The sequence below is a fragment of the Mycotypha africana genome, assembly GCF_025528875.1.
Source record: "Mycotypha africana strain NRRL 2978 chromosome Unknown BDF20scaffold_11, whole genome shotgun sequence".
Classification (NCBI taxonomy): domain Eukaryota; kingdom Fungi; phylum Mucoromycota; class Mucoromycetes; order Mucorales; family Mycotyphaceae; genus Mycotypha; species Mycotypha africana.
In genome coordinates this window covers 1283741-1310983 of record NW_026515735.1, presented here as the reverse complement: position 1 = coordinate 1310983, position 27243 = coordinate 1283741, and the positions used below count along the sequence as shown (strand labels likewise).

At 36.9% G+C, this 27243-nt stretch overlaps 3 protein-coding genes and 1 non-coding gene across 4 annotated transcripts; 3 read left to right on the top strand and 1 right to left on the bottom strand.

Annotated features, from left to right (window-relative positions):
• Positions 1-4370: 4370 nt before the first annotated feature.
• On the bottom strand, positions 4371-5095 carry BDF20DRAFT_839280 (uncharacterized protein; the record flags this gene model as incomplete). Its single annotated transcript, XM_053079257.1, has 3 exons — positions 4371-4472; positions 4632-4723; positions 4864-5095. The coding sequence occupies 3 exons, from the start codon at positions 5093-5095 to the stop codon at positions 4371-4373; spliced, it is 426 nt and encodes a 141-aa protein (XP_052932578.1).
• Positions 5096-18280: 13185 nt separating this feature from the next.
• Positions 18281-18700, top strand: BDF20DRAFT_894653 (uncharacterized protein; the record flags this gene model as incomplete). Its single annotated transcript, XM_053082416.1, has 1 exon — positions 18281-18700. A coding segment is annotated over exon 1 (188 nt), but the record flags the coding sequence as incomplete, so codon positions are not given.
• On the top strand, positions 18385-18456 carry BDF20DRAFT_t141. Its single transcript has one exon. It is a non-coding gene; the product is annotated as a tRNA-Glu (tRNA).
• A 4003-nt stretch (positions 18701-22703) lies between the features above and the next one.
• On the top strand, positions 22704-27231 carry BDF20DRAFT_991129 (uncharacterized protein; the record flags this gene model as incomplete). Its single annotated transcript, XM_053085339.1, has 7 exons — positions 22704-23015; positions 23097-23118; positions 23203-23382; positions 23505-23555; positions 23613-24898; positions 25201-25237; positions 25400-27231. Exons 1-7 carry the CDS (start codon positions 22851-22853, stop codon positions 27229-27231), a joined length of 3573 nt encoding a protein of 1190 aa, XP_052932576.1. The 5' UTR covers positions 22704-22850.
• Between the last annotated feature and the right edge of the window lie 12 nt (positions 27232-27243).

The following is a 27243-nucleotide window of genomic DNA, read 5'->3' as shown; positions in this document are numbered from 1 at the left end:
GCACTGCCAAAAGGACCCGGGTGATGACGCTCGCCACCTCTGCTGCTTATGTCAACAGAAGCATAAATGAAGAATAACGATGATTCTTTTTTTTCTGCTTGGTGCTTCCTTTACCAATTTCAGTTTTTAACCAATAAACAAAGGTACCGATATTTCTCTGTGCGACCATTTGGGTTTTTATTTTCGTTTCAAATACAATTATTTTTTAAGATGTGGGGGGTGGGGGCGCCTTCTTCTTTCACTTTCTTTTTACAAGGGCTCTTAAAAGCTAACAAAATACTGTTATTACATTTCAGCTTTTTTTTCATAATCTGCTCATTTAGCCACATCACCGACAAGATGCACAATGAACCGGAACATCTGAGTAATTAAGGCACGCTCATCTTTGCCATTACATTTTTGCTTATAGTTTACCTTATTTATTCAACTTAGGACTGACGAGGTCGTATGAAGAGAGTGAAGTAACGACGTCAAATACGCATAATGCCGATTATCTCATTTAGCATTGCGAACAACAACTACATTGACTCACAAAAGTGTGGCAATAATTCGGCCTTTTAACTACTTCTTGCTCTTTCTGCTCTTTTCGTCATACAATTATATACATAACAGCAAGAGTATTTTTTATGAACAAGAAGATAAAAGCTTTCTCTTTCATACGATATAACTTTTGTACTGTCTCGATAAGACTAACATAGTAAAAATTGAGTTTTAAAATGACATATATGAATTTCATGCAAATTTGCGATCAAGATTCAGGGGTAAACTACTTTTATTGAAGATTTAATACTTCGTAGGTCCACCTTTTGCGTGTATAACTGCTTGTATACGTCTAGGCATACTCTCGATGTGTTTCATACACATTTCTGCTGTAACTTTGTTGTACCAAACTTCGGCAACACGATCCCATAGCTCTCCCATGTTCTTGGGAGGTACATCGTACGCAGCTAGCTTGCACTTTAGATAAAACCAAAGATTTTCGATCGGATTCAGGTCAGGGAAGTAGGATGGCCAGTCAAGAACGTTGACCTTGTTTTTTCTGAACCATTCTTTAGTATATTTCGCAGTATGCTTAGGATCGTTATCTTGCTGCAAGATCACATCCTTCTTTTTGAGACCATAATCTTTGAGGGTCTCCATAAAGTCGCCTTTCAAGATTTCACAATATAACTTCGAGTCCATCCCGCCCTCAATCTTAGCAATGAACCCAGGCCCATGTTGGGTGAAACAACTCCATAGCATTAGGCTACCGCCACCTCCTTTGTACATGAAATTAACGTTGTGAGGCTTTAGGGGCTCCCCTTTGTTTACCCAAGTCCAAGTCTTACCATCCGACCCCAAACGGTTAATTTTGGTTTCGTCACTAAAGACAACCTTTTTCCAGTCATCGACAGTCCACTTGCTATGAGCTCTTGCCCATCTCAAACGATTGCGTCGGCGTTCATTAGTCAATGGCAATGCTGATTTCTTGATCTTGGAATCGAAATCAGATAACTTGAGCACCCTACGAATCGTTTGAGCAGAAATATCGTGCCCTTGAGCACGAAGGCTTCTGGAGGCATCCACGGCGGTTATATATTGACCGGTGTAGAACGATCTCGCGATCAGCCTAGCATGCAAATCGCTGATCTTCTTTGGTCTCCCCATCTTTGCATTAGGCTCGACTTGAATCTCTTTGGCGATTCGACCAATGGTCCTAGTAGAGACGCCAGTAGCGGCCGAAATAGCTCTGTATGACTTTCTAGCATTGAGTTGAGCTATAATATCCATCTTTTTGTCGTAAGGAATGCTTCTCATTTCACTAATTAGGATGATGCTTGCTAATGGAGGCTAATGGCAGATTGATTTGAATTTAACTTAATGTTAAGAAGAGAAACGCTTCAAAATAAGCGTTTCGCATGAATATAAAACTAGGAACCTGGTTTCGATTGGCTGACTTCGAAACTCTTTCTTCCTTTTCACAAAAAGTTGTGATGATCATCATGCTGTGAATGGCGAGATTTCGCCATTTAGCAATGACAACTGTTACAATCAGTAAATCTGAAGCGAATGCAATGAAAAGCACACCAAACTGTAGCGAATAGAGTCTACTTCAAATATAAATAAGAAACAGAGTGTTTTTTGTAATTGATTATGGAAGGAAAACTAGAAAATCAAAAATCACAAAACATTGCCACACTTTTGTGAGTCACTGTAAATAATCTTTCCAAGCAGGTATTTTATTATTGCCCCAGATCAAATACTACTCTTCGTTTTACTTTTACAACTCATGGTCAGCAGACGTTATGTACTTATACCATATCTTCAATTGACACTTTTTTTCTATAGAACTCAAGCTTGTGGCTTTTGACCAAACCCTTTCTTCAACTGTTTCATGTCTTCCATCCGCTGGGCCAATACCAACGCTCTCAAGTACAGTTGCAGCCTTCATTGCAAAAAGGAAAACACAGTTACATTTATGGTTGCAAGCAATCTGTTTCGTACATATCAGGTAATCATACAACATTATTTTTTATTTCATAACCTTATACCATCAACTTATTCATTTGTTTTACTTCTTTCTTCTGCAATAATTAAAAGTACAGTGCTGCTATTAACCGGCTCACAAAAATATAAAATGATCTGTACAGTGCAATAATTACGTCAGAGCTACGAAATAAAGACCACTAGATAGCCCAAACGTCATAGTATAAGAAAGGAAGAATGACGTAATCATATGTTGTTACACAAAGCTGCAAATAAAAAAACTTGATTTTGGACTAAATGTAAAATGATACAAATATGATTCAGTGTACCTTAAACTCTATTTTAGCGTACCTGATGCAATGATAACGTATCATTATGATGTAGAGAAGCTGAAAAATATATAAAGGCGACATTTTTACACAGTTTTCCCCATTACACTCTCACTTTTATCTCTCACAACTACTTCTCTACAATGCCATATAAACTCAGTAACGACAAACGAAATGACGTCATTTCAATGATCAAGGCCGGAAAGGGTACTAAAGACATTGTACAAGCAACTGGAGTGTCTAAAGCCCAAGTTGTTCGCATGAAAAAAGAACATGATCCTGATCGCATTAAATCTCGTGGTGGTAGAGTCAGTATTGTGTCCAATTACACAAAGCGAGTCATATCTTTTAGAGTCCGAAAAGGTTTCTTATTATCAGCAAAAGATGTCCAAAGATATCTGTGGTCTCTTGGTTACAAATCTCAATACTCTTCCACAACAAGACTCATGAGATCCCTTGGCCTTAATTCTCTGTATAAAAAAAAGAAGCTTTTCATCAAGAGAATCAACCAGAAAAAGCGATTGCAATGGGCCAAAAAACACCGTGACTGGACTGTAGAGGACTGGAACAAGGTTATATTTTCCGACGAAACCAAAATTAATAGATGGGGATCAGATGGAGCTCAGATTACGTGGAAGCATAAGGGACGACCCACTTCGACCCCATAATTATCAGACTCAATTAAAAGGTGGCGGAGGCTCAATGATGGTTTGGGGATGCATGACATCATTAGGAGTAGGTTACGCATGCCGTATTATCGAGTATCCTATGAATTCAGAACTGTACACCCATATCTTGGCTACTTCGTATAAGGATACACTTGAGTACTTTGGTTTTAGCAACGAGGAAGTCATCTTTCAACAGGACGGAGACTCAAAACACACCTCGCAATACACAAAAAAATGGCTTGCAGACAATGGAATAAGGTATATTGAAGACTGGCCACCAAATAGTCCCGATTTAAATCCGATTGAACACCTTTGGCACCATGTCAAGTTGAAGTTAGATGCATACGACACTAAGCCCAGAAATATGAATGAATTGTGGGATAGATTCGATAAAGAATGGAATAAATTCACTAAAGATGACATGAAGAAGTATTACGAAAGCATGCCCAAAAGAATCGAAGAAGTCATCAAGGCTAAAGGTGGATATACTAAGCGCTAATGTTTTGTAGCCTGATTGATTTTACAGTGATTTTTACATTTTTTCATATTCCGCCCAAATTTCCTAAATAGTATTTTATAAAATTTTGTTCAATAAAACTATGTTACTTAAGCAATATTCACTCAAAATTTGAAGAGTCTAGCTTCATTTCTGCAGAAGTTATCTTAAATTATATTTTTGTGAGCCGGTTAATAGCAGCACTGTAGTAGACTGTAAGAATATTGATGAAACACGGTTGTCAGGTAAAAATTGTCACTGTCATTCATACTGGACCTTCGTCAAACAAATGAACCACACGCTTACTTGTAGAAGTACTTTATTTTGCTGTAGGAGTGTCTAAGGACAATATGTGAACAAACAGACCGGCTACTTCTTTGCAACTGTGGTTTTGCAATTTTCAGTAACTTATTAACGCTCATATTTCAAGCAATAATGCCGTACAAATTGCGTTATTACACTTAGACACATACTGTAACCAATTGATAATCCAACCCCTGTGCAATTTAGTAACTTTCAAATAGCATGAGAGCTCGTTATATATACAATATATTGTATCATGAAGTTAGAGTAGCCTACTGTATAAGTAATCAATAAATAACCCTGAAATAAAGCTATAATATGATTTTCTGGCTGTACAGTAAGCAGCAGCCACCCATGTGAATAATGTACTAGGCTGACAAATGTAAGGACAAAATAAAAGCGTGCCACCATGAGGGTTTCATTGAACCACGCGCTATTCATGCTGGCATCGTTATTGCTTTCTACCATGAAAATTGCGCGGTAGCATGTTTAAGTCGATTTAGCATGCACTATTCATGGTAGCATGAACTTTGCGCGGTAGCACGCATCCCACGCATCGTTGCATGCTAGCATGCTATTTTCAACGCAATTTGCGTGCTACCATGTTCAATGCACGGTGAAAATGTAAACGGTGTAGACCACCATACTTCTGCTCTACCTCTTAGATGGTTGCCGACAATAATCAATATAGCTGAATCGACTAACTCTAACCCGACCCTAATCCTATCAACTTGCTTTAACCACAAAAGTGCGTTTTCTTCTTTTCTTTCACCTGTGAATATATCTGGTTTTGCTATCATATTACTGAGGATTCTACTCTGTGCTTCAGTCATCTTGTTCTGTATTAATTCGCTCGCCATAAAAATTAATCCCAAAGTTTTCCCAATAATTCCAACTAGTTTTAACAGTCCAAAAATGATTTGCTTGCCCCTGGTAGCTTCGCCAAAAATGATATGCTTATATCGTGTATAGGTGTGTATAAAGCTTCTGACGCACTTTATAGTACAAGGTTTATTGATGGAGAAAGGCCCTTTTATTCTTTAGATCAAGTTATTCTTTATATACATTTTCTTAAATTAATTGCACACCATATCCTCTCTACCAACTCCGATCTCTTGAGCTATCCTACCAACATCATGAGCTATTTCCAATCACATGACGGAGTTCTAATTATTTCCACGACAATTATTTACGATCACATCAACATTGATATGGATTATATCGTGAAAGAGAATTTATAAAGCTCTGACCAACTTTATAGTACAAAATTATAGATGGAGAAAGGCCCTGTTCTCTTTATTATACTTCATCTCATTAAATACCCCAGATTAAGCTATAACTACATACTTCTACTCTCCGATTACTCTTAGATACACCCTCTTCGGTCCAGTGCTGCTTATAAAATCATGTGACCGGCTTTTCCTTGAATTTACGATGACAATCTACGTCACGCATAACAACATTGATACAGTGACTCATGTGGTATTTGACGACTTGTGGAGTTAAATATCACTTAGTTAAAACAATAAAAAGTTAACGAGATCAAACTAGTACGTTTTATTTTGAATCAAGTTAAGTTCAAAGAGAAGAAAAATATCTACTGCAAAAATTTAAATATCTTCTTCATATTGCGGAACCTAGAAACTGGCAGCTGAGTTATTCTACTCAAAGAAGACGTACGTCTTCTGAACCGTAAAAGAATAGAATTCTCCCTTGAGGAGATTACGCATCTACCCGGAGCGGGTGGACTTGTAAACGTATCCATGGCTTGATCTAGTGATCATGCAACTAACCTATTTTCCCGTGCTAACCATTATGTAGCACTGCTTGCAGGAAAATAGTATTAATTAGGAAAATAGTATTCGTGCGTGGTGTTTGAGTTGAGTGAACAGTTATTGTAAAGGATGATCACAACCTATTATCTTGTAATCATTCTTTATGCCGAAGGCAGAGAATAGTACTTATAACCTATTATACCTTGGTGTTGAATCAATATATCCTGCATGTCCATATATTAATTCTACTATATATCCTATGTCATATAGTAACGTATTATAGCAAAATAAGTAAACTATATATCCTAAATGACAACCTGTTCAGCCTTATACGAGGTAGCTAATCTCGTATAAGAATCATCACTTATTCTATATTCGTTTCCTACTCTACTTTATATTATTTCAGCAGTAATGAGGTGTGAGGATCTTGTATAATTTGTATACGAGGTCTCCACATCTCATATGATGCTGTCAACTAAACACAACACTTAATTCACGGTACTCATATATTAGAGTTTATGTAGTTTCTAATTATTTCTGGTTTGCAATATTGTATAATTCATCTTTATCCTTCATAAAGTGAATTATATCTTTAATATTTGTATATCATCTACCCTCAAATACGACACTTCTAATCACGTGACGGAGTTATAATTATTACCACGACAATTATTTACCATCATATCAACATGTCACTGTTTAAGTATATAATGTACCGAACTAACAAAGGTTCGACCCGTAAAACAAAACTTAAGATAGTATATAAAAACTTGAATGATCCTTTATTATACTTTGATTATTCCTCTACTTATATAGTCAAGATATCTAAAGGTTTATGAACATAATTAATATAATGATTAAGATAATTATAAATCTATAGATATGTACATTACAGTGCTGCTATTAACCGGCTCACAAAAATATAAAATGATCTGTACAGTGCAATAATTACGTCAGAGCTACGAAATAAAGACCACTAGATAGCCCAAACGTCATAGTATAAGAAAGGAAGAATGACGTAATCATATGTTGTTACACAAAGCTGCAAATAAAAAAAACTTGATTTTGGACTAAATGTAAAATGATACAAATATGATTCAGTGTACCTTAAACTCTATTTTAGCGTACCTGATGCAATGATAACGTATCATTATGATGTAGAGAAGCTGAAAAATATATAAAGGCGACATTTTTACACAGTTTTCCCCATTACACTCTCACTTTTACCTCTCACAACTACTTCTCTACAATGCCATATAAACTCAGTAACGACAAACGAAATGACGTCATTTCAATGATCAAGGCCGGAAAGGGTACTAAAGACATTGTACAAGCCACTGGAGTGTCTAAAGCCCAAGTTGTTCGCATGAAAAAAGAACATGATCCTGATCGCATTAAATCTCGTGGTGGTAGAGTCAGTATTGTGTCCAATTACACAAAGCGAGTCATATCTTTTAGAGTCCGAAAAGGTTTCTTATTATCAGCAAAAGATGTCCAAAGATATCTGTGGTCTCTTGGTTACAAATTTCAATACTCTTCCACAACAAGACTCATGAGATCCCTTGGCCTTAATTCTCTGTATAAAAAAAAGAAGCTTTTCATCAAGAGAATCAACCAGAAAAAGCGATTGCAATGGGCCAAAAAACACCGTGACTGGACTGTAGAGGACTGGAACAAGGTTATATTTTCCGACGAAACCAAAATTAATAGATGGGGATCAGATGGAGCTCAGATTACATGGAAGCATAAGGACGACCCACTTCGACCCCATAATTATCAGACTCAATTAAAAGGTGGCGGAGGCTCAATGATGGTTTGGGGATGCATGACATCATTAGGAGTAGGTTACGCATGCCATATTATCGAGTATCCTATGAAATCAGAACTGTACACCCATATCTTGGCTACTTCGTATAAGGATACACTTGAGTACTTTGGTCTTAGCAACAAGGAAGTCATCTTTCAACAGGACGGAGACTCAAAACACACCTCGCAATACACAAAAAAATGGCTTGCAGACAAGGGAATAAGGTATATTGAGGACTGGCCACCAAATAGTCCCGATTTAAATCCGATTGAACACCTTTGGCATCATGTCAAGTTGAAGTTAGATGCATACGATACTAAGCCCAGAAATATGGATGAATTGTGGGATAGATTCGATAAAGAATGGAATAAATTCACTAAAGATGACATGAAGAAGTATTACGAAAGCATGCTGCCCAAAAGAATCGAAGAAGTCATCAAGGCTAAAGGTGGATATACTAAGCGCTAATGTTTTGTAGCCTGATTGATTTTACAGTCATTTTTACATTTTTTCATATTCCGCCCAAATTTCCTAAATAGTATTTTATAAAATTTTGTTCAATAAAACTATGTTACTTAAGCAATATTCACTCAAAATTTGAAGAGTCTAGCTTCATTTCTGCAGAAGTTATCTTGAATTATATTTTTGTGAGCCGGTTAATAGCAGCACTGTATAACCGATAAGTGATATTATAATTAAAAGGGGAGAGAGTACATTCTTCAGGTTATATTATCTTCGTCTACTTTGTATCCGTATAGCTTTCTGCACGTTAGGTTTAAACCTTTTTTTATCTACATCGAGGCTGATACGTTTCGACTCCGAACTTCGCCTTTTTCTATTGTTAATGTCGTCACCCTTATCAACAATTGGAATGGCGCCGTGCACGTGACTGGTTGTTCCATGGTCTCCAATTGGATCAAACTCCGCTTCGACAAACATTGATACGTTTGCGGTGCTAGTTCGTGAATTGATGATATAAATATGATAGTTTTACGCTTGAATTCTAATAGCCGAGACTGGTATTTTCTTCCAAGAGTTGTCTTATTAAAATTATTGAGAGTCTTTTCAATCAATCAGTTGTTTCAATCAGTTTCTATTCAATTTCAATCAGTGTTTTCTCAAATAACAAATAATAGGACTAGCTAAAATAAATATAATATCAAAACTAAACTTTAGGTGGTCTATTTATTCAAAATCAAAGATCAAATCTCTTCTCTTTTTCCCAAAAGGCCTTGTTTACTGTCAAAAGAATTAATTATTCTTTTATACCAGATCAAACAATCTGAGTTCAGGGACGGTATTATTGAATATCCGCTTCCAATAAGAATTTACCAGAGGATGAGCATGACTTGACGGGTGTCCGGTCCAGCATACTCCTCCTCCGGTTCGATCTCCGATGTTGCTGATGTAATTTTTCAATATTCCACGCTCCGTGACAACATGACACGTTAGGAGTAGTAGTCCGTGAAATAACTACAGTTGGTGGAAAAATGGTCCGGATGTTTTACAACTTTTACGTTTTTTAGGTGTTACTTGATGAATTCTGGGTCAATTAACGTGAAATAAAAAATAATAAAGAGAAAAAACTCTGTTTTAATATGTGTAAAAGTTTCAAAGAATTTTATTGGATATCGGTGTATTAAATTTATTTCAAAAATAGTATGTTCATCCGGACCATTTTTCAGGTACCATAACATTACACTTTAATACTTTGTATATCCACCTTTTGCCTTGATAACTGCTTTGATTCTTGCTGGCATGCTATCTATATACTTCTGACAGTCTTCCTTAGTGAAGGTAGCCCACTGCTCCTCGACTCTTTGCCACAAATCATGCACACCTTTTGCTTTGGTTGGGTAGGCACTTGAGATATTCTTAAGTAATTTTGTAGACCAAGATAGAACGAGACCGAAAAAGTCAGATAATCTTTATTTCAATTTTGAGAACATGAAGGCTTTATATATTTTTCAGAGAGTTAGCTGAGCTTATAGAGGATGTTAGGAAGATGTAGTTACAACCAATGAGTACTAATGGATCTAATGAGAGATTAGTGAAGGCGTGTTCTAACACTGTTATGGATCTGATACCAGTTTGACTTGTGAACAATTGCTTAATCGACAATTCAAGTCTAAGATGACAGCCGTTTATGCTGTGTTTAAATTAATTAATTCTCACTCGTGTTTCGATACTGTAGACAGTGGTCGGGACATGACAGCACTAAGCTTCAACTTTAAGTGATGCCAGACATGTTCAAATGGGTTTAGGTCAGGACTTTGTGGTGGCCAACTATATGTCCAATCAGCATCAAACTTGTTGTCCTTTGTTGTATCCAACAGCATATTACTCTTGGATTATTACATAATACTGAAATAAGAGATTGCGGATCCTTATGAAGGTTAGAATAACCGTGTGTTGTATCCAACAGCATATTACTCTTGGATTATTACATAATACTGAAATAAGAGATTGCGGATCCTTATGAAGGTTAGAATAACCGTGAGTGATAGATTTGTTAGAACAATTCTTTTCTTTTACGGAAGAATATTTCATCTGTATATCCGAGACAACATTAGATGAATAATTGACTTCATTTAGAAATAAGATATTATAGTATTTGGATTTGATTAAATCAGATAACTTTATTTAGCACATCAAACCACAATACATAAATCTAATCTACTTAGGCCATTATCTTCTAACTTGTTGATCCTTACTTTAACCCTTTACATTCTGACAGAATTCAATAAGACTGAAACGTAGACGTCGGCAGAATTAAGGAATAGTTTATCCTGTCCGTCACGTTAGTTATAATGAAACTGCTGAAGTACGGGTCAAAGGAACCTTTAGTTAGATCAACCCACTTACCTCCTGTCACCGATCCAATCGGTCAAGGCACCGCTATAGCATGATGAACCGTGCAGTAACAATTGGGTATGTCTTTTCTTTTATCATCAAGGCATCTTGTACCTAAGAGTCTCGATAGAAAAAGTTTTTTACAATATCCACAAATATAAATAGAAGTACTTTTTTCCTACATGGTTTTTGTCTTCATTCTTAATTGAGTTCTTTATCAGAATATTCTACCTAATAAAAGAAGATAACTTGGTCTTCACTGATTTCCTTTTGTTTTCTTTTTCTTATACTTTGATCTTATCGTATACAACATTTTTTTCAGTGAATCACTCAAGATGTCTATCGAGAATATTGTCACTGATTCGAAGGCTGCTGGTGAAGTAGTCAAGAACTCTGCTGCTGCTCTTGGTGGATCTTCTACAGGTGAAGGTGACGCTACGCAAGTAGTAATTGAAGAAGAAGGTGTAGATGCAATGTGCATCGTGGACGACGACGGTGATGGAAATTCTCCAGCCCCGAGCGCTGGTACTGGTGTGATGGATGACACGTCATTTGTCTTAAACACAATTGAAGACTTTCGCAAGGAGCTGGTAGAAGACATCAGCAAACTGTCTCGTGCTCGTGCAATCGGTGATATGGAAGCGTTTGATGCTGCGATGGTTAAAATGGACAAAACTCGCAGAGCAATTCATAGCTTGGAAGCGAATGCAGCTCTGTTGAGGAAGGGTTCTGAAGACATTTCGTCTGTTGGTAGTGGCACAAGTAGACTCTTTGACCCTGTTGGTGAGAAACGTGGTTTAACGCTGAACCGCAGAGACCTTCCGAAGTTCCAATTGAGTTCTGACGTATTTAAACGTTATCCCGGTGAAGAGGTGTTCGAGTCGGTTGACCATTATCTACGAACCTTTGAACAGATCATTAGATCTTCCTCAATTAGAGACATTGAACGCTACTGGAATGACCTCATCCCTTTGTGCCTTCCCCCCGGTGACGCTGCATGGGTAGACAAGACGCTTTTGAAGTGTACTAGCTGGTACGATGCGAAGGTGGAGTTCCGGAAGTATTACGGATCAAGAACTGCAAAACGTCGCTTTGTTGAGCAGGTATACACTATGAACATGGCGCCGAAGGACAACATTATTGATTATTCCAGGAGATTTCTCCAGATGATGCATGAGGCGGGCATCCCCAGCACGGATGAAGGCGTGGCCGATCGATTTTTGACTTCGTTGCTTCCTCCAGTACAAACGGTACTTCGCCTGTCGATGGCCACGAACAAGGATGAAAAGTGGACCGTCGAGAAACTGAGTGAACTGGCCAGGGATGTCCTTGGGGATGATCAATCAACATATGGCTTTGCAACGGCTCTTCTGCCTGGTGGTGCCGCGAGACCATACACAATTCCCACGTCATATCAAGGTGAAAGACCCAGTAAGAAGATGAAGTTTAAAGAGGTCAGCAAAAGTGGTAATGGTGGTTCTTCCTCTTCTTCTTCTGGTGGTGGTGCAAGCACCAAATTTTTTTGCAAGCGTCATGGTCAAAACGGTACACACAACACGAACACTTGTTATTCGTTGAGAAACGAAGATGAAAAAAGGAACAAGGCAACCAAATTTGAACAGGCGAAAAGGGAGGGCAAGTGCTATAAATGTGGTGATAAATACATTCCGGGTCATATTTGTAAGAAATCAGCAACGGTGTTGGTTGTCAAGGGTGATGCCTCCACTACTGACTCCGCTGCTGAGGGAAGCATGACCAAGGAAACCATCGAAGAGATGGAAAAGGAACTTCAGATGGTCCCCGTTGTTGCTGAGGACACACTGATGACCGATGCCTACAATTGTAAGTCCAATGTTACTTCTAATCATATTGCACGAAAGAATCCATTAAATCTAATGACTCCTATTAAAATAGAGGGCAAGGTCTTGATGGGTCAAATTGATACCGGCAGTGACATAAGTTTCATTAATATCAATAGTTTAAAACATTTATCCATAAATAAAGTTTATTCATTGAATGGTACTTACAATATGTTAAATGATAAGAATAATGTTCCCCGTATTGGTAAGACTGACTTGTTGAGAGTTGGCTATACGAATGGTATTGAGTTCAAACATTCTTTTGAAGTTATGAAATTCAATGAGCATTTTGATTTTGATGTGCTTTTGGGTGTGGACATTCTACCTAAGTTGAACATTTCTCTTCATGGTGTTGCTTGTAAGTTAAATAATCCAGAAGAAATGGCGAAACAGTTTGATAATGTCAATCATGAATTCGATGTTGAACACCTTCCAGATTCTTCTCCTGCTGGAACTCCTATTGAGAGAAAGAAATTTATGGATGCTATTAGTAAAGCACTTCAAGCTAATGCTAACATTCCTGAGACATCATCTTGTCCAATCCCAGAATCTGTGGTACGTCTTCCTACTCCTCCTGATGCAACTGCATACAGAAGACAGTATCCAATTCCAATTGCGCTGAGACCTGTTTTAATTGAGCAAGTGCAAAAGTGGTTGAAAACGGGAACAATTGTCAAATGTAGAACAAATACAACTTTTAATAGTCCATTGTTGCTGGTACCGAAGAAATCCAAAACCGGAGAAATAACTGGACATCGTGTTTGTCTTGATGTACGTTTGCTGAATAAAATTCTGCCTCCATCATTTAATTATCCTATTCCATTGATTAAGGATATTTTTAAGAATCTGCAAGGCAAGAAATATTTCACAACGATTGATTTGTCAAATGCATACCATCGTTTCGAGGTGACTGAAGAAGATCGACATAAGTTGACTTTTACACATTTAGATGGCAATCAGTATCAGTTTGTAAAAGCATGCTTTGGTTTAAAGTTTTTGACATCACAATTCCAAAAGGTACTCACTATTTTATTTTCAGACCTGAGATGTGTGCAGAACTTTGTTGATGATTGCGTAGTTGCCAGTGATACAATTGAGCAACACATTATCGATGTCAAAGCAGTTATTGAAAGGTTGAATAAGGCGAATCTTATTCTGAATGCTGATAAGTGCAGTTGGATGCAACATTCTGTGCGTTTATTGGGATTTGTTGTGGATGCTACTGGTTCTCGAGTTGATCCAAGCAAAAGAACAAATGTTCAGACTTGGGCTAAACCAAAGACCGCTAAGCAAGTACAGTCATTTTTGGGGTTAATCAACTATTTTAGAGATTACATCCCTAAAGTCGCTGACGTTACTGCTCCTTTGAGTTCCATTAGTCATGCTGCTAATGTTGAACAATTGTGGGGTCCAGAACAGGATAGATCCTTCCAAGCACTGAAAGACATTTTACAATCGAATGTCGTGTTACGTTATCCAGACATTTCTAAACCTTTCTTTGTTGCCACTGATGCTAGTCAATTTGCTATTTCAGGTTTGTTATTTCAAAAAGATGATACAGGTCGTGATTTGTATGTCAGTTTTATTTCACAGACACTATCCCCATCCCAACGTAATTGGAGTACCACCAAGCGTGAATTATTCGCTGTTGTTACCGCACTAAAGAAATTCAAAGAATATCTTTGGGGTCGTAAGTTTACGGTTTACACTGATCATAAGAGTTTAATCTACTTACACACTCAAAAGGTGATGAATCCTATGTTGATTGGTTGGATGGAAACTTTACTTGATTACGATTTTGACGTTGTGCACGTTCCAGGCATTGACAATCGCTTAGCCGATTTATTAAGCCGCTTATATCCACCTCAAATTGAGAGTGAACATAAGCTGGGGGAGAATAGAAGCTTCCCTAGACTTAAGAAATGGGTTAATAAGAAACGTGTCGCTAAACGCAAAGTATATAGTCAAGATAAAAGAATTAATATACTAGCAACTAAATTGGTCGAAAATAAGAACAAACCTGTTGAATATATCAGTCCTCCTGAAGAAGAGAGACAACAATTACTAATCGACATACACAACCTCGGACATGCAGCCAGTGTATATATGGTCAGAGATCTTCATGATCAAGGTTTCCATTGGAACACTATGACAGAAGAGGCTAAAGCAGTATGTGCAGCTTGTAAAGAATGTCAAAAGCACAATATTGTACAAAGAGGCTACCATCCCATCATGAATATTGTGAGCTATAGACCCTTTGATGAAATAAGTATGGATCTTGTTGGACCGCTTCCCGCTAGTGCTGATGGCCACATGTATATTTTAGTCGTAGTTTGTATGTGCACGAAATATTTAATTATTCGACCTTTGCCTAACAAACATTCAGACACTCTTGCAAGGACTTTGGTAAAGATTTTTGCTGATTACGGTTTGCCACGTTTGATGAGATCTGATAACGGTACTGAATTCAAGAACTCACTGATGGACAATATCTGTAAACATCTTCACATTCAGAGATATTATAATACACCTTTGTATGCACAGTCTAATGGACATGTCGAAGCTTATTGCAAAATTGTAATGAACACTCTTCGTAAAATGATAAGAGGCAATACAAGAGATTGGGATCTATTTGTTCCTATGGTCCAACTCTGCGCAAATAGGCAAATTAAGAATAAAACAATGAGTGCTCCTTTCTCTTTGATGTTTGCAAGAAGAGTAAACTTACCAGATGACTATACTAATGGCGAAAGATACCCCATCTTAAATAGTACGACCACTTTGAAAGAATTGGAGGATCAAATCGAAAAAATGGAAAGTATAGTATTTCCTGCGATTGCGGAAAGAACTCAAATGATCAACGAGAAGATCAACAAGTACTATAATGACAAACATAAACTCGTTGATATACCCTCTGGTACGCATGTCATGGTCAGGTTGCCACAAAGAAGCAACAAATTAGCTGCTCTTTACGATGGACCTTACACAGTCGTTCGACGTAATCAAGGAGGTGCTTATATTCTGAAAACTCCAGAAACTAATGAAGTTCTTCCACGCAACTATGTTCCTTCTGAATTAAAGATTGTCAATCTCGAAGAAGATGCATTTGAAGAGTTCTATGAAGTTGAAGACATTCTGGAACATCGTGGTCCTAGAGGTAATCGTGAATTTCTAGTTAAATGGAAAGGTTATTCTCATGACCATAACACTTGGCAAAAAGCCGAAGACTTTTCGAGTTCTGATATGATTCAAAAATATTGGGAAAGACATGACTTACAGAATGAGTTTCAGTCTGCTCAAACTAAGAACAGTAATAAGGACATTGAGAAGTCTACGCCCTCTGCCAGTTTATCTGCAAGAGAGGCTAGGGCCTTGAAAAGAAAAATGAATAATAAAGTGACAATGCGCAAAAGAACCAGAAAATAAATGACGCAACACAGTCACTGAGTTGATCAACAGATTTTTTGTGCCTGAGATTTTAATCTTATCTTATCAGTGCTTATTTATGCATCATGATTGTACCTATATTTTATTATCTTTGAGCCGAATAACAATTACAGAGTAATTGTATTCTGGGGGAGAATAGTGTTGTATCCAACAGCATATTACTCTTGGATTATTACATAATACTGAAATAAGAGATTGCGGATCCTTATGAAGGTTAGAATAACCGTGTGTTGTATCCAACAGCATATTACTCTTGGATTATTACATAATACTGAAATAAGAGATTGCGGATCCTTATGAAGGTTAGAATAACCGTGAGTGATAGATTTGTTAGAACAATTCTTTTCTTTTACGGAAGAATATTTCATCTGTATATCCGAGACAACATTAGATGAATAATTGACTTCATTTAGAAATAAGATATTATAGTATTTGGATTTGATTAAATCAGATAACTTTATTTAGCACATCAAACCACAATACATAAATCTAATCTACTTAGGCCATTATCTTCTAACTTGTTGATCCTTACTTTAACCCTTTACATTCTGACAGAATTCAATAAGACTGAAACGTAGACGTCGGCAGAATTAAGGAATAGTTTATCCTGTCCGTCACGTTAGTTATAATGAAACTGCTGAAGTACGGGTCAAAGGAACCTTTAGTTAGATCAACCCACTTACCTCCTGTCACCGATCCAATCGGTCAAGGCACCGCTATAGCATGATGAACCGTGCAGTAACAATTGGGTATGTCTTTTCTTTTATCATCAAGGCATCTTGTACCTAAGAGTCTCGATAGAAAAAGTTTTTTACAATATCCACAAATATAAATAGAAGTACTTTTTTCCTACATGGTTTTTGTCTTCATTCTTAATTGAGTTCTTTATCAGAATATTCTACCTAATAAAAGAAGATAACTTGGTCTTCACTGATTTCCTTTTGTTTTCTTTTTCTTATACTTTGATCTTATCGTATACAACATCCTTAAACCACTGCTTTGTAACCTTGGCAGTATGCTTCGGATCCTTGTCTTGTTGAAAATAGATATCCTCAGGGCTGTAACCATACCATTCTAAAGTATCCTTGAGAGTGGTTTCCAGGATATGAATGTAGTCCTCCTTCTTCATGGTACCATCAAAAATCTGACAAGCATAACCAGGACCATCGTACGTTATGCAACCCCACATCATAATACTCCCATTACCATGCTTAACAGTTAAATCAAGATGATGAAATTGAAGTTCATCATCTGGCCGTTTCCAGTAATACCTTACACCATCCGAGCCCCAAACGTTAATTTTCGTTTCATCAGAGAATACCATACGTCTCCAATCGTCAGAGGTCCAAAATTGATGGGCTTTTGCCCAAGCGAGACGCTGTTTCTTATGCTGAGGCTTCAGAAATGGCTTCTTCTTCTTAACACCCGATTGAAAGTTCATCATCTTTAGGATTTTAAGGCATGCAGAGTAACCAATGTTGTATCCAACACCTTCCAAATACTTATGGACATCCTTGGCAGTTCTAAACTTACCCAAAACCAGCTGCTTACGGATGTAACTACGAGCAGTAGTGCTTATAATAGGCTTGCGACCAGGTGCACCACAAGTCAAATCGGGAAAAAACCTCCTTTTATAGTCGCCAATGGTGCTTTTTTTTAGACCTGGAACACGTTTCATGATGGTAGAGTACGAGTGACCAGCCTGCAGCAACGACTTGATGTTATTTTGGACGTCTAGAGGTAATGTTCGAACCATGGTTGTTAGGTGAGATGTAAAAAAGAATGTGTAGATGAAAGGTGGAACCAGAACTAAAAAAGTGAGTTCTTTTATATTATTGTAGGTGTCACAAAGATTGATACAACTCATTATTACAGATTATGACTCACTCTGACCCATTTAGAAGTAGTAACACAAGTTTTTTTAACGAGATTAGCAAAATTATATCTACCCTGAAAAATGGTCCGGATGAATACCTTCGCTGGGAAATGATTTTGAGGAACCGATATCCAGTAAAATTCCTTCAACTTTTTACACATAATAAAACAGAGTTTTTTCTTTCTATCGTTTTTTATTTCACGTAAATTGACCCAGAATTCATCAAGTAACACCTAAAAAACGTAAAAGTTGTAAAACATCCGGACCATTTTTCCACCAACTCTATGGTTGGTTTTCCAGTATAGATTTTGTTGTACTGTTTCTTAACTTAGATATAAGATTGTTATATGAAAGAAAGCTCATTTATTAAAGTATATTTCTCATCTATCTATTTAAACTATTCTTCTTCCGCACATTCATTCTACCGAGCACCGAGCCGGACCTCACGTGCTCTAATTCTATTGGTTGGTGACAATCCTTCACACTCCGTATCAAACATATCATCTCCTCAATGGTCCAGTGGCTAGGATCTGTCGCTTTCACCGACATGGCCGGGGTTCGATTCCCCGTTGGGGAAATTTTTTGGAGGACACTATTTGGTTTCTTTTATCACACTATTAGGATCCTGAATTCTTCACCTTTATCTTTATTTCATTTATTTGTCTTTTATCCTATTCTATTGTTACATTACGTTACTAATTAGTACTACCTATTTTAAGACGTCACATGTGTTGTAAAATTCTCAAATACAACAGTCAATCAAAATTATAAAAAAGTTCTGTTGTATCCAATAGCATAGTACTCTTGGATTATTACGTAATACTGAAATAGAGACTACGGATCCTTATGAAGGTTAGAATAACCGCGAGTGATAGATTTGTCAGAACAATCCTTTTCTTTTACGGAAGAATATTTCATCTGTATATCCGAGACAACATTGGATGAATAATTGACTTCATTTAGAAATAAGATATTATAGTATTTGGATTTGATTTAATCAGATAATGTTGTATACGATAAGATAAAAGTATAAGAAAAAGAAAACAAAAAGGAAATCAGTGAAGACCAAGTTATCTTCTTTTATTCAGTAGAATATTCTGATATAGAATTGAAGACAAAAACCATGTAGGAAAAAAAGTACTTCTATTTATATTTGTGGATATTGTAAAAAACTTTTTTCTATCGAGACTCTTAGGTACAAGGTGACCTGATGATAAAAGAAAAGACATACCCAATTGTTACTGCACGGTTCATCATGCTATAGCGGTGCCTTGACCGATTGGATAGGTATAAGAAGGTAAGTGATGAGCTGATCTGGCTATCGGTTCCTTTAACCGATACTTCAGCAGTTTCATTATAACTAACGTGACGGACAGGATAAACTATCCTTAATTCTGCCGACGTCTACGTTTCAGTCTTATTGAATTCTGTCAGAATGTAAAGGGTTGAAGTAAGGATCAACAACTTAGAAGATAAAAGCTTAAGTAGATTAGATTTATGTATTGTGGTTTGGTGTGCTAAATAAAGTTATCTGATTTAATCAAATCCAAACACTATAATATCTTATTTCTAAATGAAGTCAATTATTCATCCAATGTTGTCTCGGATATACAGATGAAATATTCTTCCGTAAAAGAAAAGGATTGTTCTGACAAATCTATCACTCGCGGTTATTCTAACCTTCATAAGGATCTGTAGTCTCTTATTTCAGTATTATGTAATAATCCAAGAGTAATATGCTGTTGGATACAACAGATAACTTTATTTAGCACATCAAACCACAATACATAAATCTAATCTACTTAAGCTTTTATCTTCTAAGTTGTTGATCCTTACTTCAACCCTTTACATTCTGACAGAATTCAATAAGACTGAAACGTAGACGTCGGCAGAATTAAGGATAGTTTATCCTGTCCGTCACGTTAGTTATAATGAAACTGCTGAAGTATCGGTTAAAGGAACCGATAGCCAGATCAGCTCATCACTTACCTTCTTATACCTATCCAATCGGTCAAGGCACCGCTCTAGCATTGTGATATTCTTAGATATCAGGAGTTATAATTTAATAAGTTATAAATGTAGAGACTGAGTGAGTCAGCGAGACCGAACAATAGTTCTTGGATGATTTTATTTTGGTTTAGAAATTGAATGGTCTTTTATATGAATGCGAGGTTGGACTGAGCTTATAGTGGAATTAAGAAAGTAGTAGTGACAACCGAGTAATATTGTTCCTGTTAATGAATTGTACAACGCCACTGAGATATATCTAGATTACCAGTAAGGTTGAAGTGTTCCTGATGAAATCTTATTTGACCCAGTGTGCCTGGAATCTTATTTGTTCCAGTACACTATAACTGGTAAAGGCAGTAAATCTGGATTGTTTCTCAGATTGTTATATGAACTAGAGGTCAGAACGTGACAAGCATGATGAACCGTGCTGTAACAATTAAGTATGTCTTTTTTTTTATCATCAGGTCATCTTGTACCTAAGAGTCAAGATGGAAAAAGTTTTTTACAATATCCACAAATATAAATAGTGTGATATTTGTGGTTATTCGTAGTTGTGAACGCGACTTATAATTGATATAAACTGTAAGGTGAAATGAGTCTCCTTTAGTCCTTTTATTATACACTGAAAATCAGAGAGGGGAGCGTTCACAGCAAACTGAATGTTTGTATTTAAAAAAGAAAAATATATATGCGCATCTTTAGAAATACAAGATGACGTGTACAAGTGTTATTATGATTCTATGATCATAATAACGAGTCAAATGTTTGAAAGTGTGTCTAATTCGTCTTTATATATTATAGGAGGTATGGAAATACCACAAATAGAAGTACTTTTTCCCTACATGGTTTTTATCTTCATTCTTTATCAGAATATTCTACTTAATAAAGGAAGATAACTTGGTCTTCACTGATTTCCTTTGGTTCCCATTTTCTTATACTTTATCTTATCGTATACAACAAATATAATTGGCGATCTGTTTTGGCCCCTTTCTAAAAAAAAAAAGAAAAGCTGTCAACTATATTACTTCCACTTTTTCCTCACTTTTATTTTTTCTATGTAAATGTTATCAGATATACTACTCTCCCTTTTCTTTCTTCTCTATCTTTATCTTTCTTTCTTACAAGTTGCTTTAGAATCATATACTCTTTAGCAGAATCAAAAGACATGACCCGAGCTTTATTACGAAGCTGAAGCTCTCATCAATGAAAAGAAGATCGACAAGTACGTATCCCTAACATTGCTTATGTCTGCTGGAAACTTGCGTTATACTGTAAACATTGTATTCATCAGAATGATAATGTATATTCTCCACTTTTTTAGGCATATTTATCATGCGTACAAAAGGAAAGGAAGCCATCAGATAGATACTCCATTGCAAAAATTGGTAGTATTTGATGGAATTGTGTGATGTAATGGTGGCTAAAATTATCTATCATATTGCTCAAGAGATTTGGGCTGGTCATGGAAGACCTAGTACATTTTGCTGTCACTCACAAAGCGCCACATCGAATGTGGTTGTCTCCCCTCGCTTAAAGATTCTACAGGTAATAGGTCTGTCGTATTTGAGGCACGATGGCAATATTATATGAGTACTGTAAATCACTCAAAACGTCTAACGAAATATAAAAAATAAAACTTGATCTCAGATATGAGTACTGCTCATATCTTCGTTCCCGTTTCGTAAGCGGTGTGTTCGATTGCATACATTTGAACCTTAGATCAAATGTATAACAAATAAAGATAAGATAAGAAAAGAATATGGATTAAGGATAATTCTTATGTGAGATTAGCTACCTCACATAAGACTTGAACTGGTTATCTTTATGAAATATATTTTACTTAGATTATCTATGGCTATATGACATTCAGGTATATAGCAGGATTGGTATATGTACTCGTAGGATATATTGATTCAACAACCAAAACATAGTAGGTCACGGTACTGCTCCCTGTTCTGGAAATAAAGTATGGTTGGAGATAAAAAAGGCTCAATCACTCTTTATTAATACAATAACTGTTCACGCAATCAAAAGAACACCACGCACGAATATCTCTTCCTAGCCAACATCTATAATCATTCCCACAGTATCTGAGCTACACAACTGGTGGCCGATAGATATTGGATTATAGATGTAGCTGCATGATCACCCTGGATCTGCCAGGATAGCACATTACAAATCAATCCGCTCTGGGATGGACGAGTAATTATCCACTTAAAGGGAAGACCTATTCTTTTACGGAAACCTCTGACTCACTGAGTATTGTTTGACCATAATACATCAGTGTCAGCTATAGATCCCGATACAATCATTTCGTAGACAGCAAACACAATAAGTCTTTATTAATAGCAGTAATTTTAGTTTTCTTTTCTTTTTCTTTAGTTTGTTTTTGAAAGAGAAATAAAGATGGTGGTTTGATTTCGTTAAGCTTTCGTGTTTATTTTCTCTTGTGTTATTCTTTACCTTTAATCTCATAGTTAAAACTAGCGAATACCACAAGGTCTACATTTTATAAAAAATATATCCAAAAATATTGTACTTAAAATCCCAATTTTCCTATTCGTTTCATCTGAAAACCAACTCAATGCTGTCCGAATCTGAACCGAAAAGACTATAGTAGTTTATCAATTTGCCTATTGGGTTTTAAATTATTTTGTCAATAAAAATTTGTTTCAATGCCACCAAAATTGTAAAGAAACGGCATAGCGTTGCGAATTACAGCAATAGAAAAAGTTACTTTTTCGTACGACCATACAGCTTACGATCATGTGCATCCTTTTTTTGATCCTTTTCTTTGATCTCTTTTTTTTTGTTAGCAATTGGCTATTCTTTTCATAGACCTACCTTCAGTTGGATTTCACACACACGCATACGCAGACATACTTTTTCTTCGCTCCTCCGTTTCTTCATATCTTTAGCAGAGTAAATCGTTGTTCAGCTGTAATAATAGCTCAGAGTATTATGTCTCAATTAACAGCAGCAATAATTACCTCGGCAACAGGAACCATTAATTCTACAGCCAATACCGATAATGTCGATAGTAACAGTGCCATCACCAAATGTTTTAAAGAGTTCGATAAGAGAACGAATCTGGTCCTTGGATCGGCTTGTACACATTGCTTAAAGGTAAACCAGCAGAAGCTTGAGATTAGTTGTTAATTTCTAGATCGGCTTTAGATTAACCTTCCACAATGCTTGAAATATTAGGCCAACTTGAGCTGTGATGGGGGTAAATATAATCAAAATGAAAAAGCTGCTTTTTTCTCCACATCTCTTTTTAATACAACATGTTTCAAATTTGTTTGTTAAATAGGCCAACCTTGTCAAGGATGTATCAAACGGGATTTGATTTCGACTTGTACGCAAACAATTCGAAGCAACAAAAAATTAAAACTGAATATCAATAATAACAATAACAATAGTATTGCTACTGTATTAGCGCCCATTACAATGGCGCCTTCCGCTAGTACTACCAGTATATCAGCTGAAGATCGTAAGTAGATGAAACTTTTATGAAACAGTCCCTTTAAAAACCCTATAATATGATTTTTTATCATACCTTTTGTAAGACTTTTTTTTTTTGTTTTAATTGTACTCTTCTGTAAAATGATGTAGTATTCTCACCCACCACAAATGTACCATTTACACCAGCAGATCAGCCATTAAGTAAGTTTTAACCTTTGATTTATTGCTACCACCCCCTTTTTAATTTTCTATAATTAGTAGATGATAATAGCTTTATTGATACTTCACAGTTATTCAACTTTCCATTAGCTGATTTTGTTGGTTTTGGCTCGGAAACAACAGGCCTGGAATATGGAATTTTGGGAAATATGTTGACTGACAATAATGCCAATACTGAAAATAGCAACAGTAGGAATAATGTTACTAAACAGAGGATAGAAGCAGCACCAATGACTATTTTGAACTCATTTAATCAGATTAATAACGCGGTTGAATTTCAACAAGCTTTATCGGCTTTACTTCAATACAATAACGGAACAACATCTACTTCTGCATCTAGCACAACATGTCCCTCTACTATCGATGCTACAAATACGTCTTCAATGATTACATCAGCATCTGAGCCCACAATAATACCACTATTACCTTCCCAGGCGACAGTGACCTCACGCTCCATAGCACAGTCGGCCACCTCACCAATATTACAACAGCGTCAACAGCAGTTATCATTATCAGCTATTGCAACGTCACCGATTATAACAGTGTCAAGGCAACAACAAAGTAGACATACCTCATCGCCTACGACAACTGTAGCAGCCGCAATTGCCAACCATTCCGGGCAAGAACATAACCGTTCAAGCCAACGCTACTCCAGTAATAAACAGCAAAGTACAAGCGGCGTTGCTAGTATTTCCACCATTACTGATTCAAATGTTGTAACAAATAATGATACTAGTAATGTTAGGACCCGCAGAAAAGGCAACAATGGGAACACACCAGAAGCGGTATATAACAGTGTAAATAGGCCATTCAACTATGCCGAAGGCTTCCACTATCTTATTCAATACGTGCGTGAAAAGATGAACCGAGACGATCTAATGCGAATAAGTCGTGCATTAGCCCTCTTCCGACCTTCATTTTTATCCATAATCATGAATTTAACAGAAGAAGATTTAGTGTTCATGGAACGGTGTTTCCAAAGGACCCTACTGGAGTATGAGAAATTGATCAGCTTTTCAGGAACACCGACGGTTGTGTGGAGAAGAACTGGTGAAGTATGTCTTGTAGGAAAAGAATTCTCATTATTGACGCAATGGACAAGGGACATGTTGTTGAACAAAAAAACATACATTTATGAGTTGATGGAAAACCAATCCGCTGTCGAATATTGGGAGAAATTTTCAATGCATGCATTTGATAGCACGGATAAAAGTTGTAGTTACTCTTGCATACTACGTACGCCGCATCAGAAGCCGGTACCATGCTCTTTCTGCTTTACCATAAAGCGTGATATATTTGATCTACCGAGTGTGATTGTAGGCAATGTAAGTTCTTGTATAAGGCATATGGAGTGCTACATTACTTTTAAGAAGCAAGTACTAAAGCTCACATTTCTCTTCCCTTTGCCCCTTTTACTCTTAGTTTTTGCCAATTTTGAGTTAGTATTGAGAAGTCCGTTTATCATTAGTAATAATCCATAATACCCTAAACATCGCTTAGCGTTATTCATATATTTCATTTTTACAAACCACTCATTAGGTTTCTTTACACACAAAACCCCTATAAGTATTCGTTTCCTGCTATATACATAAGATCGTTTTTAGCCATTGTTTATACTGCTACTTAGATCGAGACTATTACTTCCCGATATAATACACTGCATGGTAACTTCATGCAACCTTTTTTTGAAAAAAAATTGAGGGAGCCGTCTTTATCCAAACACTTCCTTCTTTCTCTTCTTTAGTAATCATATCTTATCATGAATTGTTGCTTCTTAACAAGTCTTAGCTTCTTTTTCGTACTTTCTGCGATAAAGCTAACAATAGCTTCTAATATTTGCACACCAATCGCTGGTCATTGCTGGCCAAGCATAGAGGAATGGAACGAGCTTAATAGAACAGTGCATGGTAACTTGTTAGCCGTTGTTCCAGCAGCCCAGTCATGCTACCCTAGCACGAACTACAACGCTGAAGAATGCAATGCCTATCGTCAAGTATTTCGTAATGAAGTCATTAGAGAAGCTTATGTTGGTGCCATGCAGTATACAAACTGGGAAAGCTGTGGAAAGCATGATAGATGTGCTTTACCTCCTCTTCTTACATTTGATGCCTCCAGCAACATCAATGATACTGTCCGATTATTTGATGAGCAGCCGCAGTTAATTTGCCGACAAGGTGCTTTGCCTCGATATGCACTTAATTCTGCATTACCATCTGATATAGCAACGGTAATCAGGTTTGCTCAGGAGCGTCATATTGCTTTAAACATTAAAAACACAGGCCACGATTTTTCCGGGAAGAGTACCTCACCCAACTCAATTACAATTTGGACGCATGGTCTACAAAAAATTGAGTACCATGACAGTTTTCAACCCGATCAATGCACCACTAGTACAATAACAAGCTACATGGGAACTAATGGAGATCTACAGCAACCGCAACAACAGAGAGCAATGACAATAGGAGCTGGTGTCAATTGGGGTACGGCCTATGCGGCTGCCGAAAAACACAAAGTGACATTAGTAGGAGGCGCCTCATCTGGTGTAGGTGCTATGGGAGGATGGCTATTGGGCGGCGGCCATTCTATTCTAGCGCCCTCTTATGGTTTAGGTGTAGACCAAGTGCTGCAGTTTAAAGTTGTTTTAGCAAACGGTGAGTATATTACTGCCAACACATGTCAGAATTCTAATTTATTCTGGGCACTACGAGGCGGAGGTGTAGGGTCTTTTGGCGTAGTTTTGGAAGCTACTGTGCGTGCACATCCTTATATTGATAAATTTCAATCACTCAGCTTGACTATCAACTTTACAACATTTGAAGCGCAAAAGGCATATCATTTGGAACTGGCTCGATTAGCTTCGTCGTTTGCACGAGAAAGATGGGGCGGTTATGGTGTGTCTTATAGCGATAAAAGCAGTGCCGCTATTTTTGGTACGCCTTCACACCAAAGTAAGGAAGATGCTGTACGGTCAATGCAACCTCTTATTAATTTTTTAAACACACAGAAGGCAGCTGGTGATGTTACATCTATATTATGGAAATTTGATACTTTTAATGGATTTTTTGATTTCTTTTCAGTTTTATCATCAACAACTTCCTCATATAGTGTCGGCCTCAACACTTTGCTTTCTTCTCGCTTGATCCCAGAAAAAGTTCTAAATGATGTTGAACTTAGGCAGCAACTGACCGATCAAATGTCTACAGGCTTGGCCAAAATTAGCGACGGACTTGATGATATAAGAACATTCAAAGCAGCGGTGGGTTATTTTCCTGTAACACCGGTGAATGTACCAGATGAAGAAAGAGAGACTTCTGTGACGCCTGCTTGGAGAAGCTCGTTATGGCACGTTATTTTCACTTTACAATGGGAGGGTGAAGATGAAAGTGACAATGACTATATATCTGCAATAGCTCAAAAAATTAGTTCGGCTGCTGATGGATTGCGAAAAGTGACACCTGGAAGCGGTGCCTATATCAATGAAGCTGATGTCTTGGAACCTTCTTGGCATGATTCATTCTGGGGAGGAGAAAACTACAAAAGACTATTGCAAGTGAAGGAAAAATATGATCCAGAAAATGTATTCCATTGTTGGAAATGCGTAGGCTGGAACAAAGAACTTCAAAAAGAAAAGTATAAGTGTTACAATAATCTTGAATAAATTAACAGTTGT